Source organism: Pseudochaenichthys georgianus, chromosome 5 (assembly GCF_902827115.2).
Source record: "Pseudochaenichthys georgianus chromosome 5, fPseGeo1.2, whole genome shotgun sequence".
Taxonomy (NCBI): Eukaryota; Metazoa; Chordata; class Actinopteri; order Perciformes; family Channichthyidae; genus Pseudochaenichthys; species Pseudochaenichthys georgianus.
This window is the reverse complement of record NC_047507.1, coordinates 29,107,372-29,134,164: the sequence shown is the minus strand read 5'-3', so window position 1 is coordinate 29,134,164 and position 26,793 is coordinate 29,107,372. Positions and strand designations below refer to the sequence as shown.

The 26,793-nt window shown below is 41.4% G+C and overlaps 2 protein-coding genes across 2 annotated transcripts in view; one reads left to right on the top strand and one right to left on the bottom strand.

Annotated features, from left to right (window-relative positions):
* nav1b (neuron navigator 1b) overlaps positions 1–26,401 on the bottom strand; it is a 51,679-nt gene extending 25,278 nt beyond the window's left edge. Inside the window, exons 1-5 of the mRNA XM_071203182.1 lie at positions 25,417–26,401; positions 19,933–20,035; positions 18,060–18,404; positions 2,547–2,697; positions 762–1,062 (exon numbers count right to left, since the gene is read on the bottom strand). Coding sequence (XP_071059283.1) covers positions 762–1,062; positions 2,547–2,697; positions 18,060–18,404; positions 19,933–20,035; positions 25,417–26,143 — 1,627 coding nt within the window. The 5' untranslated portion in view covers positions 26,144–26,401. The remainder of the gene's footprint in view (positions 1–761; positions 1,063–2,546; positions 2,698–18,059; positions 18,405–19,932; positions 20,036–25,416) is intronic.
* LOC117446169 (troponin I, slow skeletal muscle-like) overlaps positions 1–26,793 on the top strand; it is a 187,675-nt gene that overhangs the window by 100,596 nt on the left and 60,286 nt on the right. The gene's annotated exons all lie outside the window — the stretch shown is intronic.

Sequence of the window (26,793 nt, the reverse complement as noted above, 5' to 3'; positions counted from 1 at the left end):
TCAAATATAATCTGTGTTTACTTAGAAGCTTGTATGGGCCCATGACATAAAATGTGATTCATCAGCTAACTTAAAAAGGGTCTTATGCACAATTAAACTTGTTTTAAACATATCATATGATGTATCAAAGTGATATAATCAATCACAAAAATCGGATTGGTATGGATCGTTAGAGTAAGAGCACAGAGCTGGAAAATATGTGGAGATTCATTAAAGGATAATTGCCGAACTGCAGCTAGCGTACTGATTTGAATCACTTATGTTTAAAGCTAATAAAATAGAAAGTAAACGACTAGAAACATTAGTATTGGAACTCAAGTGTTATCATTTAATCGTTGCATATTTTTGTTTGGGATTAGCTTGATGTATTTGCTGCAGGTGGCAGACATGCGGACGTTTACAGAAACCAGCTTTTCTCTCAGATGATATCAGAAACTTGGCTCTGGGCTTTAAGATTTTTTAATTCCTTTAAAAGGATTGCATGATGCATTTTCCTTCAGTATACTGTGGTGTGCTACAAATCAGAACCTGGCCTACGCTAAGGGGTACGCTTCTGTTTTCATCCTGACACCAAGCAGATATCCCCCTTGGCTGCTCTACAAACAGGCTGTTTTACATTTGGAAACAGCATACAGGGAAATAATGGATGACATAGATCCTGTAAACCACATTCCTACAGGAGATGAACAGCAGAGAAAATGAAAAGCTGAAAAAAAGAGGCATATAGATAAAAAAGTAAGAGAAATACTACAAGATCTCACCTGCGACTTTCAATGTGCTCTGAGAGGTGTGGGTGATGGGGGAGGTCACACCTACAGGAGGATTGCGACCCTTCCTGAAACTTCCTGGTTGACCCAGGCTTTGGGGCTTCTTCAGTTCTCCTTTACACCCAAAATCTTCACTGAGGCTCGGAGGCTTCTTCCTCCACTTGCTCGGGGCCTCCGTCTTGAGGCTCCCGGTCTCATAGCTGCCACTGTCCAGCTTGTGGCCGGCTTTGTGATCCTCGCTGTACCAAGAGAGTCCGCTTTCCACCAGGGAGCGCTTCTCTGCATCAGTGCGGAGCTGCAGAGAGAGGAGGGGGGGAAAGAGAGGCACAGTGTGGGTACAAATGTTCTGAGTTATCTATGGTATTGTGTGTTCTCTGTAATCTTTGTTTCATCTCAGCTGCATTCCAGTGGGAAGCAAGGGAGAGATAGACTGATACGCCCTGTGGATTTAGGAAAACCACAGAGGAAGACAAAGGAAAGGAACATAGAATATTTAAAAGGGTGAGAAAAAGGTCTCTAGATAATAAATCAACCCATTAAAATAAAAATAAATTAAAGTGGTTGAATAGGAGGAGAGCTTGAGAGTTTAGTTTTGCCCTGATCCAAAAAAGACACTGTAATAGAAAAACAATCATGTGGTGCATTAAGGAGGTGGCACTGAGGACAGTTTTGGGCATGCTGCTTCTTGGCACCTTATTAATGTGATACAGGGCAGCAGATGGCACATTGAATAGCACTAATGTTCAGGAGAAGAGTTCTCCCTGGTGAGCCTTTTGTAAGTTAGAACACTCACTATTTATCCTTCTTCTTTTCGACAAATTCGGATTATAAAGTCACAAAATCATATTCTTACATGCATGTTCTGAAGTTCCAGATGAGATAAACGTATCACCTTCAGATAACTGTGAAAACTGCCTCTAGTGTGAAACGTACATCATTCTGTCAGTCAAACATCCCAGTTGAGTAACAATAGGCAGAACGCACTTCTGAGTAAAAAGGGGCTTTAAGGGTCAATGAAACTACCGGAAGTTAATACGTTACTGTCAGAACAGAAAATATCTTTTGCACTGTGAGGGATTCAGATGTTTGTTTTAATGACAGAGATGAGTTCTGTGGCATGTTTTTGAGGTCTTGTCAAAACAAAGGATGCATATTTAACAAACAAAACAAAATAAATCCCAGAGCGCATCATTTAAAATGCTTTAAAGTGGACCTATAATGCTATATTTGAAACATATATTGTAGGGCCATACCTATACATTATAAAACATGTCTGTGAAGTTTTATGTTCAAAATACCAAACAGATCATGCATTTTAGCCATGGCTCATTTCGCTCTATTTGCTCTTTTCCAGCCCTGTCTTCACAAGGGCTGATTCTGCTTTTGTGACAGACTACAGCGCCACTTACAGGCCTGGCATATGTACTACAGCGTCTCCAGCGCTTTCGAGCGGTCTCTCTGATAGGTGGAGAGTTGCCCATATAGGCGGAGCACCCCTTTTCTGATGTCAGAACAATTCAAATAATAATCAGCTCCGTTGCAGCCCCGTTTTTAGAGATTTGGGTATGGAGGAAAAGAGAGAGGGTTGTGTTTTCTGACACTGGTGAGTTCCCTGACACATCGGGGACACATATTCATGTATAAAAGACGTACAAATGTGCATTTTGCATGATAGGTTCCCTTTAAGTAAAAGCCATGTTCTTATCCTTTAACAAAATAACGTGATGAAAGGAAAGCCAAAGGTTGTCAGAGAGTGTTAGGCACAGGATTTCAGCTCACCATGGCAGAAGAGTTGCGTCTGGATCCCAGGGGTGTAGTGGGGAGGGAGTTAAGGGAGGAGCTGACGTTGAACTCCTCTGAACTGAGGTTCTCGGAGCCATCGCCTTCACCGTCGCTGAGCCCACTGCTGATGGAGCTGCTCTCATCCCAGCTGAAACAACACAGGATGACCACTTAGCAAACATGGCGACAATATGAATGTACAGAGTTTAAATGTACAGTTTGGAGGTAAAACAAAGGCTGGCAGCAACAGAGACATGTCCATATGCCTGCAGTAAGCTGTCACTGGAGGTGGTCACATGCTCAAACAAGCAGGTAATTCCAACATGGCCGCAGCTGCTTCATTTCAACTAACACATCAGAGCTGCAGACCATATGGTGACCAGCGCTTCAAGAGTGGACTGTTCAGTTTCAATGATAAAGCATTAATTATGTACTTATTATCCAATTGTTTCTGCTTTGTACTTGTTCCAAAACTTTTAAAAACGTATTTTCTAGTATTTCTATGTAGGAAATTCCTTGAATTAAATGATGTTATGATGTATAACCTATACTTGGATAACTGATAAAAACCAACATAGTCTGATTATTATAACATACAGTCTGTCTTTTATCAAAAAATACAAAATAGAATCTGTGACAGAGAAACCCATGCCTGTATTTTTAAACATCATTCACCTAAAACAACCCATCCTTCATAAACATTTCAGAGGTAAAAAGCTTTTAGCAAACCACAAATATTTTATGGGAAACGCAATACTAACTAGCTGTCCAAAGAAGAGAGTTATTTTTTACGTTTGAAGAAGCTATTTAAACAATATAAACTTAGCCATAATTTAATAAATTCCTATCACAGCACGTTTTAAAACAGGGGGCAACAAACTGCAATCTTTAACTGTAGCTTCAAAGGAAACTTTACAAGATATGCTGATAAATCACACTGAATAAAAAGTATGGCGACTGACAGCTCAGGGTTTAAGAAAGCAGTCTGGTATGCTCTAAAGAATCAGGATGAGGATAAATCGGAGTGACAAGCTGCTAACCTCTTCCTGACCCTTCCCTCCACCCCACAATGAAGTCCAGCGTCTCCCTGAAACACATGGTGCCAGATTGGCCTCTTCTGTGAGGAAGACAAGGACAGTGTAGATAAACGGCTCACTGCGCAGCAGCTCTCTGGATACATGATATCTAAATACATCTAAAATGCAGATTACTGTGTGGAGTTCAACAAGAGGTGTAGCCTTTCAGTCAACCGAAACATCACGGGAGAATTCAAATATCCAGGGTCAGAGAGGAGTTTACAAAATGGAAGAGGAAGTCATTTGTATGGGCTTTATAGTAGCAATAATACGATGTTGAATTTAAAAATTATATCTTAAGAGAGCTTAACGCGAGTCCAACTCAAAAGTCAAAATGTGTCCCCATCATTACTACTGGTGGTAATCCATTTTTGGCACACACAAGGTGGTAAAGGTAAATGAATAAGACCATGTAAAGCTGAGTCACTGCTCAAGCTGAATCAGTACTTTTCACTTTTCCTTCGCGTTCCTACTTGAGTTGAAATGTTCTTGTGGCTCTGCAGTCTGCAATTAGCAGAGGCATGGAACACTGAATTGCCTAGAAAAATACAGGGAAACAAAAACGGCCGATACACGTTCAGGATTGGATTTAATCACATGGCTGTAGTCGAGTTGTATATGCAGTTGTAAAACAAAGAAAGAACTTACCCTGACACTTTGGGTTTAAAGCATTTTGTTGTACAAAAGAAACATTCAAGTTAAGTGATTTGTGGCTGTAGAGACGTGACCTCAAAGACGCAGTTTGACACGATCAAGGAAATTCCTAAGATGAATGTTTGATTTGAGGATTCTACAATGTTTTCACAAACCATCAGTGAGGAAAATAAGTTTGATTTACATCAAGCCCAGATGTTCGCAGTATGTTCGAACAATACCACCTCTGTCAGAGGCGACAGAGGGGCCATGAATAACCCCACAGGGATGTCAGCCAGAGAGGAGGCAGGAGGGCCGATGTGTTGTTGATATTACAAGCCAAAAGTGTCTGCTCCCAGAGGTGAAATCTAGACGTGGAGAGGGTGGGAGTACACCAGCTAAGTGCATACTTCATACATAGGGTGGCAATTAACTTTTGTTTTCTGTGGCACAACTCCAACGTCTCTCTCATGTGTGTGTCCGCGCTATTATTTGAGTTGGGCTGCTGAGAGAATGTTTTGATTTAGGATGGGATGATTGGTGATGTGGAGCTGGTCGAGGACAAAACAATCACTGTCCATACATAGACCTGAGCATCACTGAAATCACACACACACATCAGTGCTGGTTGCCACCATGGCATGTAGAAAACTGCAAAAATAACAAGCACAGAACGGACAAACTGTATATAAGCACCAAGTCCAACTATAAAACCAGATGAAATGGAACACATTAAAAGAAAATTGCATATTGCAGTTCACTTGGCACTGCGTAACCTTTCTGCATAAAGGAGAGCTAAGACAAAGCTCCTTGGGATGCATGCCTGTGCTGAGTGGTGAAGAAGACATCCTCTATTATACAGATAGCTGTGGTTGCAGCACCGCAGTATCTTCCAAGCATAAACTGTGTTTCAACAGATGTTATAATTCACAGTGCCAAGTCAACAAAGTCTCACTTTTCACAATTTCCATCTTCCTGTCAACATAATGTAGACCCTACCCTTCAACAGTAACATTTATAAAGAAATAAAACGATGTGCTGTTATCCATTCTGTTTTGAAACTTAATGTCATTATTAAAGTAGCCTACAAAAATAACTGTAAAACTACCCAAATATATCCTCGTCTACAATTCATGACTACAGACTGTATGCCCAAAGTATTACATCCATACATTAAAAATACACGTTAGTCAAAAGTCATGAATGTTAAAAAAGCAAAAGAATACATCTGACTATTATCCCACATGATTCACAAAATAAAAATATCGGGAAAGTCGCTACCCCGTAATGAAATATGACTTTTACCGTGGCGTAAAAAGTAAAGTCCTTTTAGCTCTTGGCTCCAACCGCAGAGGAGGCACTTCCACGATCAAAACTCGGCCGCTCATCTGTGACTGGTTTAAGCAGAACTTCCGTGAATTATCCGTGTGCAACTGAGATTCAAAGTCATATCCCCCGAAAGAAAAGAAACACCTTTTTTCTTCTCCCATTCAACGCGGAGAAAGAACGGTCTGCGGACCGGACAGGCAACACCCCCCTCTAAAAAAAAGGAAAAGAGACCCTGATGTTCCTAGAGGTGATAACCAACGGCTGCAGAGCTAAGCTGTAGCCATGGTAACGCCCATTACCCTCCCGTTATTGGAGTGATACGACTACTCGTAAGAAAGTAAGACTCTATTAATTATAATACTAAATTATAAAAGTAGTTATTTGTGTAGATTATGAAGCATTGTTTTAATCGTGTATAACTGTGAAACCCAAATTAACCGAACATTTGTCAAACATGTTACACGTGCGCTAAATTAGCTTGTCTGACTCGATGGTGGGACTAAATTGCTAGATATCGTACAGAAGAGTATAGTACAGATTAGAAAGTCGAATAAAGGGACATTTCACCAGTGTTACTCCTGAGGTTCATAGCTACTCAGCATTACAAATGTATTCTGTGGTCTCTATGGGGGAGCTTTTAAGTGTTAACAAATGTCACAAGTGTTACCTGGGCATGGTTCTTGAGACACACACATTTAAACATTAACTGAAGCTGTGTGACTATGAAGCTAGGAAGCATGCTACTGAGTTACATGATTTCAGGCGTTCTCCACAACATCTCTCGTCAAATTATGAATTACAGCAAATTGGTGATTTGTATGTATTATTATGCATTTATTTCAACAAGGACCATGCATACAATTAGATTAATCTCAGAAAAGAGAAGAGATGAATTATGCCAGATTTGAGCTAATAGCTAATATCCATGCACTCCTATATGTAACACTACATTAGGCTTATATATTGTACCGTGTTGTTTTAATTAAAATACCCTTAGTAGATGAGAATAGTTGAGATGGCTTCCTATCACTTGGCCACAGATAGAAACACATAAGCCCACCTTATACTGTAGAGCGGGCGCCAGATGTCTGAAGGCTGAATCATTAGCAGCGAGTTCAAATCTGCTTTTTTTTGGTGTGAAGTTTCTAATATTCACTGTTTCCAGTGTAGACAGTGTAAGGTCATATTAGTCAACAATGATGGGAAATATTTCCTTATGACTTCAATTTGTTTCAGATATTTCTCAATGGCTCCGAAAGGGCTGTCTGGACAGCCTAAACAAAAAAAACTTGAATCAGGCTTTCACTCAGGCTAAAAAGATTACCATGATGAATGTGTTTAAAAATAAAACATGTTCCATCTTCATTCATTACCTTCTGGGGCGAAAATGGAAAAACTCAGTCCAAGGTAGGGCCTGAATCACTGCGAGCACAAACCACAAATCCACAGATGACACGAGGACCTCCAGTGAGGCATGAGTTGCCTTGGAAAACCTTCCTCCCCCTCTCATTAGCGGAACAGCCTCACAAGGATGATCTCACCAGATCTATGCTCTGTAAACTAACCAGGAGGTAAAAGCTGTGGACCAAAGACGTCCCACACCCTGTCCACGTCTTAGGCCAAATTCAGTTCACTCTACTGCTAAGTCAAGCTGGTCTTATTTTGGTTGGTTAAAGTTTAGTGACAAAAGATTGTATCTGACCAAATGTAACCTTGGTTTTACTTTTTGTTGAAATTAAACAACTGTTTTTCTGTTGGTGTTTGAACCAGCCATACAGACATTTCTCGAAATATCTTTGACAGAATAAGAGGCTAGTTTGATCAAACTTAGTTTTGTCTACCTCCATCTTTTGTCCCACTGGCAGAGAAGTATGCCTGCTCACCAAAAAGCATGAAACATTTTTGTCTTCCTACCTGTTGGTTCATTCAGAGCTTTATTTTCTAACAGCAAAACAAAAAACTTGGCATTGTCCATGCCAAAAATGATATAAATTGTTTACAGAACCGTGTTGCTCCTGTCTCCTGTTTATCACTCCCGGGTCAGTGAGCTGCTAAACAAGCTGTCGTCTAAAGAGCCATGAAGTCATGTTGGACTGTATACTAACAGCTGTCCTACACAGATAGCCAAACGGCTTGTGTCAGAAACATCCTCAGCATGTTTGGTCATTTACAAACTGTAAATAGAGATTCAATCCATCTGTGGGAGGTAAACTGACCATGAGGATCTGTACGTGACATGTCATTTGTTAGACGCTTTTATCCAAAGCGACTGACATACATTCAGTACTGTGGACAATCCCCACAGGAGCAATTTGGGTGAAGTGTCTCAGGGACACAACGACATGCTGACTGCAGTGGGACTCGAACATGCTATCCCCTGATTTGAAGTCCAGAACACTATCCACTGAGCCACAGCCGCCGGTACTGTACTGAGGTTACCAGACCAGAAACCCCTTTGATGTTCTGACCTTTAATGCTTCTGATCTATTGGTGATGTCTGCCTCTCAAGCAGTAAACTGTGCAGCAATATGTGAAACATAAAATGCATTGAAAGATATTGGAGGAAATAAAGTACTTGAATATAACATAAAGTCTCAAGATATCTTAGGGACTGCCTCACTATTTTAAACATTTGGCGCTAATTGGCAGCTGAACCATTAATAGGTCATCATAACAACAAGTCAAGGTAAAGAAATATGACACTACAGCATGTTGATTGGTGTAAATGTCATATATCATATCATATCAGTATTTAAAGCCAACAAATACAACAGATTCTACTCCAAAAGGAATGCTTTCCACAAGCTTTGGGAACCTTGCTGCAGGGATTTGCTCCCATTTATCCACAGGCGCATTAGTGAGGTTGATGCTGGCGCTGCATGATAAGGACTGGCTCTTTCAAACCGTGTTGCTTCAGTTCATCTCAAAGGTGTTGGATGAGATTGAGGTTAGAACACTTTGCTTGCCAGTCAAGTCTTACGCAAAAAGTGGAAAACCATTTTCTTCATGGACCTCATTTTGTGTGCAAAAGGAGCACATTCATATTTAAAAAGGTCATTTCCCCAAAATGTCACGAAACACAACATTGTCTAAAATATATTATCAACATTTCCCGGAAATTAGACCTTAGGGACCTAAAGCATGAAAGAAACCCAAGGCCATAAAACATAGTATGTGGAAAGGGGATACATACAGAATAATGCATATACCAGCTACACAATTGTTATTTTTAGAAGGCACATTTCCATAAAAAACACATAAGATACATTCTGGTCAGGTGAAATTATATCCAGGAAAAACGCTTCATTTAAGAAATACTAAAATAATACAGTAAACCTGCATGAATTTGAACCGCTTTAAAGCCTGTTCCATGTGGTGTCGTGACATCAGATTTCCAGCAGGAGGCACAATGAGTTAAAGCTATGTGACTGTGTAATAAAGGAGGCACCGCTTGGCATTTAAATATATACAATTGGACTTCACTGGCTGTAAAAGCCTTTGATGCAAATAAAGAACAAACATTACTTTCAATGGATTCAATTCAATTGTACAATATGGGGAATTATTTCAAAAGCGAGCATCAACAAAGTGTTCAGTGCTTTATGTCTGTTTATCTTAAAGGACTACAGATGAGAAAGCCAGCAGAGCATTGCCTTTGCATTTATTTGATCTTCCCTGTGCCTCATTCTGACTTGTATTGAGCTTGACCATAGCTAGGCAAATAGGATCTGGCTGCGGTGGTATTACTGTGGAGTAAATGGGTCTGAGATGCATCAATGACTGCATCTGGGAAAGCAGTCGGCCGCCCCATCTCCGCAATGCCTCAGAAAATGGACTTCATCGTCTGATTATTGGACCGGAAAATAAATGTACAGTCTCCATCAGCCTCAGACAGGAAACTCCCCCCCACAGATGTAGCCACAATGCAACTGATGCAAACTTCATGTTTACAGCCTGACAGTCTGAAACAGTTTGCTGTGCTATGATGTTGTGTTGGCCTGAGTTGTTATCTCACACACACAAGACAAAAATAATATCAACTTGATTGATATTGCACTCAAACACTGAGCTGACTCTGATCCCTGTCTGAGTTGCAGATGCATTGTCAACACAGATGGTTGAAGCCGAGCCAAATCCTACACAGAGCAGTATATTATGGACCAATCTGTACCAACCAGCTTTTATTAGTCATACATTAAGCAGATAATCTGATATTTTTGTACCAACTTCAAATAAACAAAGTGATGAATTGGGAATGACGGATTAACAGGTTCCATATGATTCACCTTTTCTTTTAAATATAATACTGTGAGCCAAAACAGTATCATATGTTGCACCTGGGGCAGAGCATTATGCACTGGTGGGATCCAAACTGCACATCCAGGCGACCACACGCAGACATGATACAGGCATGATTCATACTCCCTAGGGTGCTGCTGTAATGGTCCATTATTCACGATGGTGAGGATGCTTGTGGAAGCACATTTGGTGTTGGGGGTATATCACTGACCCTGGTTGGGAGGGAGTGCTCCATATTGACCCCAGCTGTGTCTAAGCCTGGGTGTCTAGGTAACAGAAAGCATATTGAGTGGGTACCTTTCTGTATGGCTCTTTCTTTAGCCAATTCAAACGTGTGTGCGAAAAATAAATTCAGATTGAAAATATAAAGAGTTAAAGAGCAAATTTGTGTGTGTGTGTGTCTGTGTGCACGTGCGTGTGTGTGTGTGTGTGTGTGTGTGTGTGTGTGTGTGTGTGTGTGTGTGTGTGTGTGTGTGTGTGTGTGTGTGTGTGTGTGTGTGTGTGCAGCCTTCGCAGGCATAAAGACACCATCCTTTCTTTCAGACCAATAGCCCTAAATCAACTCTAAGTGGTGGCCTGACTTAACTGTAATAATCCTAGCAGCGCCTACGGAGATCCAAAGAACAGAGGCCAAAACCCCATTTTGTGCATATGGGTTTATGTGGGACAGAAAAGGTGTGAAGCTTCCACAGTTAAAGAATCACTCAGTGACTATAGAAAGGTCCAGCCCAGGCAGGAAAGGGAAATTGAACACAGACTGCCAGAGGCACAGATCCAGCATCAGATGACTACATCAACCCCTTGGTGCATTACAGAATGTGTTTGTCGATAGACATGGAGAGGCTGTAATGTATTCCAATATTCAGAAAACTAAAAAATCTCCCTTTCATATTGAACATGCCAAGCTATGAACAGACCCACTCACTGGCATGGGAAAAAAGCTTTTTTATGGTTACCATGGATATGACATTGCCAGAGGAGCAAACTAAGCTATGGGCTTATCTACAAAATACAGTAGGCAAACTATTCGGTGTCTTGTGAAGGGTAAAAATTGTGTCATTTTGAAATGACCACGTTGACTGTGTCTTTTAATTTGTATAATTGTCTATAACATGCAAGTGTATGCTTTTGCTTTAAAGGATCTTTTTGGGGCAATCATTCATTATTCCATAGCAGATTTCAGGAAAAACTGCTTGAATGAAAAACATTTCCACAAGCACTACAACTGTACATCCAACACTAGGACACACATGGAAACACAAACAATAGCTATCCCCCACAATGCCAATGAAACGACAATCTAATTAAGTGGTTAGCATGTCGTCTTCACACCAGTGTGCCTCTCTCTATTTGTCCGTCTATTTTAGTCCCCATCCTTCTCTTTCTTTCTTTCTCTCCATCACACACACAAACCAGCAGTTGATGCACACACACGCACATCCTCCACATATATATTTGTTCAGCAGCTACAGTATCACACTGACACACAAGGCAGCCCATCAGTGGGTCAGTGGAAGACGGTTGCCATGGCAGCACATCCTGATCCATGTTGCCGCATGATGAGAGGTGTGACGCTGCTAAACCAGCCTCCTTACTCTGCTCTGCATTGCCGCCTGTATGCTGCTGTATATAAAACACAACATGGTACAGTCCAGATCCCCAGATGTTCACATCCTCGCCCCAAACACCCTCTGTCACCTTGCAGAGAACAGGACACACTATCTGGTTTCACCTGCAGTATGTCTTTTTACACAATATGTAATCTAAATGAATCAGCTATGTGGCTTGTTCTGTGTCATGTGTTAGGTTACAACAGGACAAGGTGCCATCATGAAACCTAATAAACCTCCCAGATTAATAGCTCATTGTATCTATTCAATCTATTAATTATTCTTTGAAAATCCTTTGTGTCCCCAAAAAAGACCTTTCTACACTTTATTTTTGATAAAGTGTCAAATATATGTAAACATTTATTATGTTATGTATCTGTACATTTTCAAAAGAGATGATGTATAAATATATAAAGTCCAGTTGCCTCTGTCTTTGTTCTGATCGATAATACAAAAATGAACAATAGTTAAATGATGGTGAGATAAAAAGGGGAATTTTTCATTTAGCTCTTTATGACACCGTCTTTCATTTTATTGTTTTGGTTTACAGCTCAAGACTCCAAAGCAGCTGTTTTTAGCAAAAAAGCTACAATACATTGGCTTTTCACTATTTATCCAGCACCAAACGGACACTTTGTGACTAGCTTGTGATCGAAGGATAGAGGAACATTTAGCAGCTAACTGAGCCATAATCCCTCTGGAGTTGGCAGGGACCAACACAGAGCTAAAGGGAGAGCAAACATTCCATTTTCATATGTGAGGTAGCCAGAAATATAACTTCAAATTAATTGAACTGTTGCTATGTATACTATATGTGTGGCAACTAACAGATTTACTATATAAACATTGTTACAAAACAGTGTTTCAAAAGAGTATTAACAGCTCTGAGTCGCCGGAAAAAATCTGTTAATGCTCGTACAACAGCAGCAGCAGGTCTAGCAATGGCCGTCCACGCTTACTGTAGCCATTTGGAAGTGACTTTCATAAGAAATACTGTTAAACCCTAATTTTACAACCAATTGAGGTGAATGCAAATCTGGTGCATGACGGATTATCCTGTTTATCTATACAGAATCACTAGTCTTAGTATTCTTGTCCTTTAGGATTTAAGATAGGCTGATGCAACACAAACAAGCCCAAAAGTTATGCAAGACCCCAGCGTCTAATGATGCATTGCAGTCATCAATAGCTCTTTATTGCAGCTAAGTGCCTGTTGCTGCTACTCTTCAGCAAATCTTCAGCAAAGGATTTTGGAGCCAAACCAAATGCTGAAGAAATACATTTGCCTTATTTTTTAGATCAGATCTTCCAATTTCACATGTTTGGAACAATTAATCTGCCACAAAAACACGTAAATCTGTCACATACAATACTCGTGCTCAGGCATGTTCTGCTACAAACATTTGACTTGAATTTATCCCATCACATACATGACAGTATGGAAAAACAACTAATTCTCCAGATGAACATCTGCGTAAGACATGTAAAACTAACCTGTGCTTAAGCCTTACAGTACATACAGCCGAGTGCCTGTAAAATATCAACCATAATTGACTGAACACTACAATAAATGACACTGAAGGCTGAATAGTGGTAATAATTTGTATACCAGATATGGAAAAAACTGACCCTATACCAGCAATATAATTTGATAACTGCTCGGGCAGTGTTTTAAATATGGCTTGCAATGGGATGATATCATTTGAGTGATGGTGAAACTCTGCCAATACGGTGGGAAGAAGCTAACCACAGGAAGCAGTTATGATTCGTGACGCGGTCAAGGCTAGATTAGTAGCTACCTCAACACTCGAGACGGGAAACACAGTCCCTCTGGGAAGAAGTTGAAATCAGTCTCATAGAATTAAGTGTAAGGAAAAAAATGAAAGACATTTTGAGCAGACAGCGTCTGATTACCACGTCTGAGGTAACAGTTGCAGTAAAGATGTATACTGAATGAATATGCATGCAATCTAAAACAACAAATGCTTTCTACTGTACCAGGGAAACAGCGATTTAACTCGATTGTAGTGGTGGTGGACCAGTAATTAGAACCAGCTTTCAACATAACATAATGCAAACAAGTGTAAACCCTCACAATCTATTGATACATCTAAAGTAGTATCACATTTCTGTGCACAATGTGAGAGGGGATGCTTGTACAAACTACCCAAAAGAGCAGAGATTTTGAGCCCATTTGAACTAATCGCCTTCAAGAGCCACTCTAAACAACATCATCTGCACCAGCAGCCAAAGGTTTTCAGGGAAGAAGTCCTTATAAACCACTGCCTAACCTCACAACTGCAGACAGACAAATGTTGTGTCTGGTTTGAGAAGAAAGTCAAATGTCTGGCCGGCTAAAGACTCTGCCTCAAACAAGAGTAAACAATTGAAGGGACCTATGTTCAAGTGACCAAAGGCACAGTTACTATTGAATATTTGTGGTGTGGCTGGTCTGTAAAGGGCGAAAATTGCCTACAGGTCTTCGAGCCGGTGATGTAATGGTTGTGTTCCATGTCTGCCGGATGCGGTAATAGGCACATTTCTGTTTTACATTAACCAAAACATTATGAAAAAAAAAAAAAAAAACGTTTGTTTGTTTTCTTCTTTGTTTACTCTAATGGCCAATAATCGAGAATGCAGCTTTGTGTAAGGTTGACATTTATTTGTGGGTATTGTTTAGAGTATAGGTATTGTTTAGAGTATAGGTGAGGTGCTATATTGTGCAATGACCATCAGTTCTACTCATAATGATAACCCCAGTTTCCCAGGAACAAACAGATATGCTACTTTAATGATTTATAAAACAGGCTTTTTAAAATCCTAACTTGGCCAAACCCGATTAGCATTAAGCTGTGTTTTGGCTGTAGAGAAGCAATCATTGCTCTCTGATGGAAATATAAAGCTCTTGAGGAGATTGGGATGTATGTGGCTTCAGATTATTGATGAGGCGGACACACAGCAGCAGTGATTACTGTCAGTGTGTTCACATGCAGCCTCAAAGCCAGCACTGTCTGCTGCGGGTTCATCAATACCCATTAGACACCAGGCGTGGTGCTGTAGTTCCATGCATTGATAAACAACATGCATTGTGTCTTATTCATTCAACACTTTTAGTCTTTGTCCAGACAGTTTCAAGCATTACCCGTTGGTCTTATAAATTACACAAGCAACATATATCACCAACAGTATTATTAATTAGCAAGAAGTCTCTTTCTACTAATTATAAATGGGACTAATTTCAGATGAATGAAAGGCATAAATATGTTAAACTGAGGCACCAGTGAAAGGGAACAGAAATTGCACCTCTCCTTACAGCCGATTACCAGCTGGTTTCCATGGTTACGCAAGAGGAGCCTGATCTATTTTCAAGGGCTGGTAGCTAATGGTTCTCAATGAGCCGAGCTGTGAGTGTGTGACAGGCGATGTACAGTAGCCTAGAAATGCAAATGGAATACAGAATTTGCTAGAGCCTACTGTAAGGAGAAAACTAGAGCAAGTGCCTGCTACAATAACAGGATTAGCTAGTTATCTGCACCAAAGGTTGTTGCTGTATTTATGAGGCAGGATTCATTCTTGATATGGGGAACAGCATTCCAGTATTCCTGCAAGAAAAGCAAGGATGCTTTGCAGTGAAATTAATCCAAACACAGGCAAGTGAACCATACAAATAAGAGGAGTTTTTCTACAGTGTTCCGAAAATAAACCTACTCAAGGTCATTGACCAAATAGCCCCTGGTGTGCTCTGGCAGCCACTACATCCTATAATTACTCACGTGACATTACCATGTATGTATCCAAACACACCCATAGTCCCCTTGGTGTAAATGGTAATAAGCTAATGTGGGGGGCCATGGCACCCATCATGATGCCTCACAATCACCTTGAAAACAGGTTAATGGACTAGGACAAATAAATGTCCGGTTGCACTGTATACTTATCTATAAATAAGAATGTGTGCTCTTGGAGTGCCAGGAAAAACGGATAAACACAAGGCTTTCCAAAATGGAAGGTTAAAAAACCCTGGCCGAACCCACAATGGTCGACAAATAGGCACCAATTGCTAATTTCTTTGCTTGTACCAATGTTGTGAATAACTATTTGGCCGACGCCAAAACAAATGAGAATTTTCTGTTGCTGCTTTGTATTCCCCTTCAGTGCCAGGGAAACAAATCATTTGTGTCATTATTAAAAAAATGTTTTACTGTCTTTCAGCCATTCATCATACTAGCTTTGAATGAACACTTTATGAAACTTCATTGAATAAAATATTTTTCACAATGACAAGCAACCATTTCTGAAAAAATAAGCCCATGCATCATGCAATAACCTACAGTATTCAAAGATAAGTATTTTAGCCAACAGTACCAAGTCACAGGAAAACAGATAATCGTCTCGTGCCATTGGCTCATCTCAGCTTATCTGCAGATGGGTCGATGGCAGTAAATAAAGTGGACATTGGCGAATGCCTTGCATCCCTACTTTTAAATATGTATTCACTTGTTCCTTGTTCTATTATTTGGATCGCCTGGCTTGCATTCCTGTTTAGGGATTGTTGATGTCATAACGCTGAGCATCATGGTGCATTTTTTAACATAGTTACCTAAAATGATTAGCATCTTCAGTGCCAGTGGTGTTGCAAAGCAGAGGCGAGTCCCCAACTCACCTCTCCCAATCATTTGAACCACCACATAAGTGCTGACGCAGCGAGGGACAGAATACGGGAGAGATTTAAATGGATTTCGAGTGCACGGATGTTACTGTGAGGAATGGACCCAAAAGACATAATCCCCGATTAATCCTGACCTTATCTGCTGTCGGGTGTAGTCACTTATAAGACTTCTTTTTCACCATTCACAATAGCACTCCTACGATGTTGGTCTCATTCACCTCAGCTCCAAATGTGACGAAACTTCATTGACCCATTTCCTTCTTTGTTCTTCTTTGCTCCAATTTGTACTCATCTAAATGTGTCTCATCTCTTTCCTTGTCCTTGTTGCAATCGGTAGTAAAAACGTGACCTGGCTAGTAGGGACTAGTGAGCGCTCCAGGGGCTCAGCTTAAATCCCACTGCATGTGCAGCAGCGATAAAGCTGCTAAATCACACTGGAGAACTGTCCTGGATTCCTTCTCTCCCTCTCTCTAGCCTCAGCTGTCGTCTTGGGAGAGGGAATGAAAGAAAGACCACAAGGGATGTGAAAGGAAGGAAGCAAGGGTGAAGGTCAAGAAGACGAAAAAAAGGTGAAGAAGGCAAAGTAGGAGAAAGAAGAGGAGAAACATGACAACACAAAGACTAGGAATAAGAGGAGTGTAGAGAGGACAAGATGTATGAGGTGAACATAAAAGAGAATAAGCAGAGTGTGAAGAACATGAGGAAGGCAAAGAATAAAATGAGGAAGAGAAACTGTGAGAAGCAGCCTTTCCAAAGTATTGTTTGAATTGATCCAAACTATTTGTTGCTTCAGCTCCTCTTAATATAATCTTTACAAGATGCAGAAGCTCCACACAGTTTATACCAGTGAGAGACGAGGGAGCGCCTATTGTGACTCAGAGGACACCTGATGTGCTTTCAAGTCCTCAGTGAAAAAACTTCTGAAGGCCTTCTCTCTCTCTCTCTCTCTCACTGTCAGCAAAAAAGCCTCTGATAATGTTATGGGCACTTAACAGCAAGAAGAAAAAAAGAGACTGCTGAAGAAAGCTGTTTGATAGAAGTGCAAAAGATGAGATAACGCAAAGCAGAAAGCCACGATGTCGGCATGAAAAGCTTACTTCCTCTGACTTGTCTGCACAACTGTTGAATGATAAATAACCCTCTCCAATGAAAATCAAGTTTGAAACTTTGTTAACGTGTCCATATTGATTTTCTTTATACTTCAAGGCATACCATACATGAACAAATAAGTCTACGATGGCTGGCTTGGAACTGTAGTCTAAAAACATGCCACATGTGTCACATATCAAAGGAACCAATCAGGTCAACTTGTAGGATGCAGCATTCCATAATATTAGCGTAAACCACGGGTATCAGAGGAGGAGGAAAAATGGTGAAGACAAACTTAAGAAAGAAAATTAAGATTTGTAGCAGCCTTTTTCCAAAGCACTGTTTTAACATGTTTACCCACAAGCAGAAGGGGTTTTGTCATAAAATGATCGAGGTTCAACGCTTTTGTGTCATTATGTGAAACATAAGTGTGTACAGGCTTAAATGTTATTCAACCAGCAAGTATTTGACTGCATGAAGGGATTTATTTCATGTAAAAACTTCACAATACATAATACTATAAAAGAGATGAGTTTAAAATCAAAACTGGGATAGAAACTTTAAAATGCTTATATGCATCCTAATCGTAATGCAGCATGGAACAATGATCAGCATAACAGCAGGACACTAATCACCGTATTGCTTGAGTAAAATGTAATGCAACCACTTCTAACTGACCTTTTCAAAGTAACAAGGTGCAGACCTAAAGGACAAACCGGCATGCAGTCGTCCGCAGCCACTGATTTAATCATGTTGTCATTGTGACAAGAGGTGCAAACCCACGCTTATCTTCAGATACTCTTACCCATTAGCCAGGTTGTCGTCGTCATCCGGCAGGCTCTTTCCAAGGAGGTCGCTGTCACTCAGGTAACCAGACTTGAGGTCGTCCAAGCCCTCGATGAGCTCGATGCGAGACGTGCTGTTGAGGCGGCTGGAGCAGCGGGCGGGCATCGTCTGCGCCGTGTACTGGGAGCAGCTCTTACTCCCCTGGTACCCCCCGCCCGTGGAGGAGGGGGCCTCTCCCGCTTGGAGACGAGGGCTGGACTGGCCGTGGCGCCAGGAGAGAGGCGAGGAGCGGTTGGACATGCTTGATATGCTGCGAGCGTTGGTCTCATCGCTGTCATAGCCCACATTACTGCTGTCCATACAGCTGGAGAGACATAGAGGGTCAGTGTACCTGAGGCATTTAGCTGACTATCTTCAGAAGTCCTTCAAAGAAACCCATAGTGGCATTGAGTCGCTGTTGACCCAGATACAGCAGTGGTGGCGTATCGTCTTCAGGGACTAAAGCTAGAAATGTGGCCTCTCAGGACCCAAAGACAACGAGAAGGATGGCCTGATAGCTCTGATTTTACAGAGCAACAAAGCTCCCCCTGTCTCCTTACGCAACACTTTCACAAAGACAGAGGGGTCTGCTTTGCATGACCAAACCCAAAAACATGTACTTTACACTATTATTCTGGATGGAGCATATCAAAGATTCCTAGTCACTCCTGTAAGTGGGTCAGGGTAAGAAATGTCCTCCAAATGGCTGTGTCTGCAGGTTACATAACATATGAACCAATTCACCCAAATAAATATTGCAAAGGCTACGAGCATGGGAGTATTTTTATCCATTGTTGATGGATAATTTATCAATATGGAGGCTCACTGCTGCCAGTTCAGTCCTGGAACTGAGTGAGAAGTCTTGCTTTTGACAATGAGTATGATTATAGATAACTACTGTATAATAGTGGTGTGAATTACAAGAAGTCTTCTCAAGCATCCATAAACAAAACTGGCCAATGGCAAAATAATATAATTGCAACATTTCCCAGAGAAGATAATTGATGGAATGAATGAGGGATGAGCAATATATGGCTATATGTTGCTGATTGTAATGTTTTGTTTGTCGTGGCTTGAATTAATCAAGCCATTAATAAAGTGTGTATTCAAATAAATGACAACTAACTGAGTAATTCCCCTTTTAGCAGACACAGAGCAACTTTAGAGTTTCTGGCGACCCAATAAATGCATCTTTATTTTAGTATGTTCTGGTTATGTAGGTAGGATTTTGGTTTGCTACAAATACTGACGTTTTCAGCTGTTAATGTGTATGTGCAAAAAAGCAGATTAGAGCTGTACAATTTTGGTTTTAATCCTCTATAATAATCCCGAATACATCCTGTTTTAAAACTAAATAATCAGTGCAGGTATAAAGAGATAGAAACCAGATGTTTCATTCATGTTTCACAGGACATCCAAACACATGTCCAAATGAAACAACAAAGACCTGTCCTGCTCCACCACTGCCTTGTGTTGTGGTTGTTTCTCAAATTAATTCCTTTTGCCTATGAGAGCCAAACAGAGAGATTCCTAGAATGAAGTCCTGACCATGAAACAGAGCCGGGCTGTTCCAGAAGGATGGAAGCCAGATGTGCACCAGCATCCTTCCAAACAGCCACGGCACACTTGTGGCAACGATTGTGTCGTGTATCGATCCAACAAACTGTCCAGTGCTTGTTTGTATGAGTTTCTTTTCAGTTTAAACCAAAGAGAAAATAATTTGGCTCAGGGTTTTGAGATTTCAATAACAAAACATTTACCCTCATTTGTGTGTATGTGATATTAGCCAAAAGTGCAGTATACAGCATTAGGATACAATATCAAATCCTCAAAAGCAGAAGGAGTGCTGTTACCTATGACTTAGCTGGGATCCCCGCAGACTCGTCATTGTATCCTCCAAATTCTGGCGAAGGTCAAGGACATTCTGCACGGTCCGCTTCCTCTGGGACTCGGGGTCTGTGGGTCAGTCATGCAGAACAAAAGCTTATGAAACATTTAGAGGGTCAAACTAAAACTCAGACACAGGCTCTTGCGTTATCCTGCTCTCTGTGTTTGTGTTGTAAGAGAGTTCATGCATGCACACCCTTCCTGCCTCCCCCTGCATTATTTGAGACTGATGTGACAAGTGTCTTCCGTGTAAGCACACAGCCAGCGTATGTTCACATCATTAGGCAGACAAATTTCACTCCATGGGCCCCCTCGCCACGGTAACCTCCGCTCCACCCCCCCTTCTGCACTGACATGGTACATCCTGAAAATGAAATACTGAAAGGTTGCCTCACATTGCCCACCAGGGGGATGTATTCTGACATCCATGCAACACCAGGATCTCTTTCGAGGAGTTTTTGTCTCTCAAAGCTTCTGGTTTTGTTTTATTGAGCATTAACTCAGAGTCTTTCAGCTGAAGCTGTAGGGCTAACAACACGCTGACCTGCAGCCAGAAGGGTTTCACTGCAGGTCAGCGTATCTGGACAAAGCTGCGTGTAATGTAAAGTGCGCAGTCAGTCGGTCATGACCATGTCAAATCAATATTACAGTGCAATTACGACTGTTGTTGTGTTAGCTGTAGCAAATCAGAGACACCACCCTGTCTCAGACCAACATGAGATGGGGTTTTCCACTGCAGTGTGTGGAGGCTAGAAACCCTTGGGAAGAAAGAAATTAACATTCAATGCATTAACTGGAGGACAGGGGCGATGTCAGGGGAACACACGTCAAATAATGTGCTGCTCTCATAGAGACAAGTTGAACTACTTCCGCACTGTCACATGAAAACATGTACTCGGTTCCCACATTCAGAACACATGTATGAATGTCCTTTTCGTTAACAAGCACTGGAGATAGGAATCCAAATCGGCAACCAAACTTGTTACTGTAGCACTTTTGATACATAAGGTCGTTGCAAAAGCATCTTGAATACATTACATGTATGGCCTCAGTGAAAAAGCAATAAATAATCTTCTTGGCATTTGTGTATCGTAGTATAACCTAATATAGGGTAATACTAGTTGTGCAGTATTGACAAGCAAGGTAATTTGTGATTTATGAGTCTGCGAGAGCCCAACTAAATGAGATATTGAGTTAATTTAAATATTATGTTGATGGCAACGTGTCTGGGCTCAAGCTAGTTTGGAAGGGAGATATAGAGCAACTTGATTTATATGGAAGCAGACAATTCTCATTGTTATTATTACAATAATAACCCACAGCCATTCACTTCCACTGGCGATACGTTTTGTATGATTTTCATTGGCTTGAGAATTGTCTGCTTCCATATGAATCAATCAATGATAGTCATATTATAATGAAACACACCTAAAAGTGTATCTTATATTGAGCATTTGAAGTGAGATTTGGACACACATTGATGCGTGACAGACTCAAATAAATGGTGTGCCTTGAATAAGTTACACTGTTTAGTAGAATTGGTGAATTTGGTTCTATCTTTTATCAATTATTAAGAACAAAACATTGTGGTTTTGAGTTGTATGTATATATGTATATAGTGCATCCACACTGTCTTCGTAATGCAATATCTGATGTTTGACTGAAAACTAAATAAATTATCAGATAACATTTAGCTGTCATGTTGAGTATTCTATGAAACATGGTCTCACCCAGAATATATTTAGTTTATTTGAGATCATGAGAAGGGAGATATAGAATAACATGCCAGAGTCCAAAAGTACTCCGTGACAGTCCTTGACTGTAAATCAATCTGTTGGTAACCTCACAGGAACACACGCTAACCACATGCTTATTCTGGCATAATGCTCATTCATTTAAGATGAATTCCTGGGAACAAGTTCAAGCTTGAATCCTGGACACAGGGAACACATGTGCATCACAGCTGTTTGGAGTGTGTGCATTATGCACGGTGTCCCTGTGCAGTGACTGACAGTCCTCTGCAGTGCAGTGACGCCTCCAAGCAGGAACACTCGGACAGAATACTGAAGCAGATGTGTACCGGGAAAGACCGATGAATGATTCAACCACAGGAAGTGCTCAATATCGACACTGTGCCCAGGCAGATTAAAAGAAAACTAATTATAAAATACTGTTAACATGCCCTTTGTAATTAACCTTACAAAAACTGCTAAATCAACATTAGTGCCCTGATTAATTGAAACATTAGCCTCCATAAACAAACAAAACGATCAGTGAATGTAACATAGTTGTATTGGCCTCTAGAGTTCATTTAAAGCCTGTTTCATTGTTGAGATTTCACAGGGAATCTAAAGCACTTGACAAGAATAAAGAGAGGTCGCTTCATGGCACAACACTAGAAGAGGATGTGTTTACTTTACCTCCAATAGACCTAGAGCTCAAGTGTTTAACAATGGCAGGTGACACAGTGATAGATTGCCAAGTGTGGCAATGTGCACCAAAAAAAAGAAAAGAAAAGAAAACACTCACAGATTTCAGAAAGAGGGAGGTTCCTTTTTTGATGGTCACATACTTTGTCCAGCTGTCACTCATTGGCTAGAACAGTCTATTTTCCTATAACATCTTAATACCTACGTCCCTACAAGCAGAAAAATGCAATTACGTTACAGCTACATTACGTTCTGCCCATGGAACGTTTAAAACTTGTAGAAGCGGCAAAGAGAAAAACCTATTGAAAACAGAGCTAGCCTACGAGACGTTTTCATGTTAAAAATATGAACTTTACCATTAGCGTAGATTGAAAAGGAAACCATGTTTGACCCTTGCATGCATGTATAGCTTGAAATAATGCAATCTGTGACTATTTCATCACCCATATAGCGTGTTACTGCTCCACTATGAATCTACATACAGTAGCTGTTGGCCATCGCTACGTTGGACATCTTGCATGACAGATCACATATAATTACAATGAAATGATGTTTGCTCAACCCCCTTTCTTTCCAGGAGTCCTGATGTCTGCATTACTCTAATCTAATCTAGAGTTTTAATGACGTGGAATGTACCATTTTTCATAGTCCATTCATCACTTTGAAAATATTTCCAAATGGTCCATTTTCATTTATTACCAGCTGACAACTGCTTTGTGTGAAGAGTTCGAAAATGGGAGATAAACAGAAGTTGCAATTCTTTTTGTGAGACCATCAAACCACAACATGAAAGCATGACAATTCTATGTGATCAGGATGGAAATGTTTGATTAGTTTTGTTATCTTGTGATGAGGCAGTGATGAATGTCAGCCACGGAGCACAAATCACTGTTATCAATGAGCCTTATAACTGTGTTCACCATGACTTGATGTCATGTTTGTAAACAAAGAGATCCTTTATGGTCAGAAATAAAAGTATCTATTCAGCAAGCTTATAATGAGATATACTGCACAAGCACAGCACTGTATGAAGCATAAAGCTGGCCTTGAATGTAAAGCAGACTATTCATAGAAACATCTATTTACAGTAACAAGCTGTAAATGCAGAATTAGGAAAAAAGTTCCAGTCAACAATGCAGAAAACAAGTCTTCAGTTCAAGTTGCCATGAATGCAACACATCATTATTGTCATTTAAGATATGTTTCTCCTACTTATAAACTTGTTGTGATAGTTTCCCGCCTTTCCATCAGCAGGTCTCCATTTGGTGGTGTTTTTACTTTATGAGCACAAAAGCACTGGACTCGTGTCAAAGGCCCGCATGGGATTATCATCTGAAATGATGATAAATAAGTCATTAAGATAATATAAAACCCATTTGAGGAATAATGACTTTCGATTGATTAGGGAAAAGTCAGGGAGGTCAAAGTGTTACATTGAGGAGAGAAGATGTGTTCTACTGCAAATGTTATGCAAATAGCCTATTAAAGGAGACGTGGGTGTGGTTCCCAATTCAACTGAGCTTTTAGACATTTTTGTGATTTCACTTTTCTTTTTTTAAAGTGCAAAGCAGCTATTCTTGTTATTGTTTACAGTTCATAGCTGACTTACGTGTGACCGACATGAGTGATAGATGTCCATGTAAGGCTAATGAGGCATGGATAACAGATTCAATCACCACAGACGTGTTCATTAAGATGCAGAAGTGAACATGCTCTCCTGACGCTTTGGAAGCAAGGGAATGCAAATAAGTATGAAATGCTTGTCTGTATATGAAATGCTTGTCCCAGATTTGTGGATGACAAGATTTTAGGAATACGAATGAATGCAACGACGTTACGTGTACGATATATGCGCTGTAGTATTATTGTTCTTTAAATTAGAGGACCTTGTGTCAGTAGTGTCACCTGGAACCATAACACTGACGCTAAAAGAACATGTAGCCTTTTCACAGTATTATGCATTAAAGAGGGTCATGTTTCTTTCTTTATAGCTTTTGAAATGGCAACTAGATTTGAGTGTCTGATCTGTACAAAAAAACGACAAAATACTATTTAAAAAAACAAACAAAAACCCACGTACACTAGATTTGAATTGTAATGGATTGTTCCATGTAACTTTCCACAGACAAAGACACTTCTTCTGGAATACAGGTCTAAATCAGACACATGCTAAACCTGCAATTAAACAAGGAGCCAGCTTTGAAATGCGAAAATCAAACAAAGCAACAAAGAAGATGAAGTCAAAATAATTATAACCTCCATAATATGATCAATAGCCCTATTGTTCATCGAGCCCTTGTATTGATGAACCTGACCTACACCACCAGGGAGAAAGCCATTTTCTCTGCCATTTGCTCCGCTGTAGTACACAGGGTGTAAACCATCTGTCAGAGCTCTACAGATGAATGGAGCTGGGAGGAGGCGAAATGTGTCTGTGTGCCCAAAATGAATTCAATATGACATGCCTTCTTTTCCCATCTCTCTTTTGATGGAAGCGTACGTGGAGCAGGGGGTGGACCCTCGAGTGCATCGGCACATGTTGCAGCAAACAAGAGCTTTATTAAGGGGATCAGTGTGCTGGTAATAACCGCCAACCCCTCTGGCTTATTTCATGCAATCAGCCGGCAAAGCTATATAAGCTTGCCTCTTTCACAATATCAATGGCAGCGAGCCCCAGCCACCTGAGCGGCATGCTGGAAGAACAGGAACAATAGAGCTATAGCTTTGGCATGTTCACATAAAGCTAAATGCTTAACCAAAGACCAAACTGATGCAGCATGAAATAAGAGCAGCATGCTTTGCCAGCACAAGAGGGATGTCTTCCATGTGTTCTCACTCGGAGAGCTTCATTTAATCCGTTTAGGAGCAGTGTTGGTCTGCAGCAGCGAGCAGGTGCCGTGTGCTATCAAAGGGGGCGTGCTGCCGACAAGCACTGAGAAATCTTGCAAGCCACATGGCCGCCACACGTACTGTAGGGACTCTGGAGTGTTGGCGTTATCAACACGGCGTTGCTGTACTCACCTAAAATCTGACTGAAGAGCAGCTGCTCCAGGTCGCCCAGCACTGTCACCACCAGTTCTGGGTCCACCTTCAGGAAGTTCTTGTCTCCACCTTCCTCCCCATGGCCTTTGGACCCAGACTCCCCCCCGGCTCCAGCTCCCTGCTTCTTGGCCTTGGCCTTGCTGGAGAGGATCTCGTCATCTGACTTCCCATCCTCAGGTGCCTTGCTCAGGGGCTTCACCTCGGCGTAAGGTGCACGCGGTATGCGGCTCTGCTTGTTCAGAGCAGATGGAGCAGCCAGAGGGCTGAAGGGCTTGGGTTTGCCCTGGAACAGTGAGTGCTCCGATTTGGAAAGGTTTCTTGAGAGAGGGGCACCCCCTCCGCCACTGCTGCCCCCCCCTGCTGTCTTTGGCTTGCCCATCTTGCTCTGCCCTGCTCCGGTCTTGGCCATGTCATCACACCACTTGGGCTCATAGAGGTGCAACTTCTTCTCAGCATCAGTGAGGACCGCCAGGTTTGTCATAGACCTCTGCTTCCGGAGACTGGAGGGCAGTGGTATCCTGCCGTCAGAGCTCCCCGCGCGGTAAACCTTCAGCTCACCCCTCTGGGAGCTCTGGGGTACTCCGGACTTTGCTCTCTTAGCAGCCATAACAACTCCTTTGCCATCTGCTTGGCCGTATGCCTTTGTGCTATCCGTCCTTTCCATCTTCAAATCTCCTTCTCTGCCTCTCACACTATTTCCAAGCATGCCTCCTGCATGAGACCATATAGAGAAGCATCAGCAAGGGAGAGAAAAAAGGCTTCCGTATCAGCTCCTCTTCCTTGTGCAAAAGCATACATAAAAAACCTCTACAGGCAATCCTGCAGCCTTCCTCTCTTCCCTCTGTCTCCTTCTATCCTTCGTTCCGCCTGACAGGCTGCTGCAGTTGCAGCTGTTGCAGTGCTGCCCAGGCACTCCCTTTCTCTCCTTTCCTCCCGTCCTTCTTTCCTCCGATTTTTTCCACACTCCTCCCTTCAGCACACCCTCCTGCCGCTGAAGCGCGCAGCAGCGGAATGACAGCGGCAGCAGACGCAACAGTGCTCCCTCCTCCCCCTGCTTTCTGCTGCCTCTCCCTTGCCTCCTCCTCCTTCCCTCCCATCCTCCCTCCTCCTTCACTCGTTTTTTCTTCATTTAAAAAGATGCTTTGCTGTGTCTCAGCAGAATATATAAAATGCGAGAAAGCGTTGAGAAACGATCATCCGTGGCTTTTCAAAACCCAGCAACATTCTCCTCTCACACACCATGTTTTCTCAGCATCTCCTCTGGTTCCTTTGTTCTCCCCCTCCCCCTCCCTCACCTCCAGTGTTCCCTGTTCAATACTCTCTACATGATGCATGATTTGTGGACGTGTCATTAAT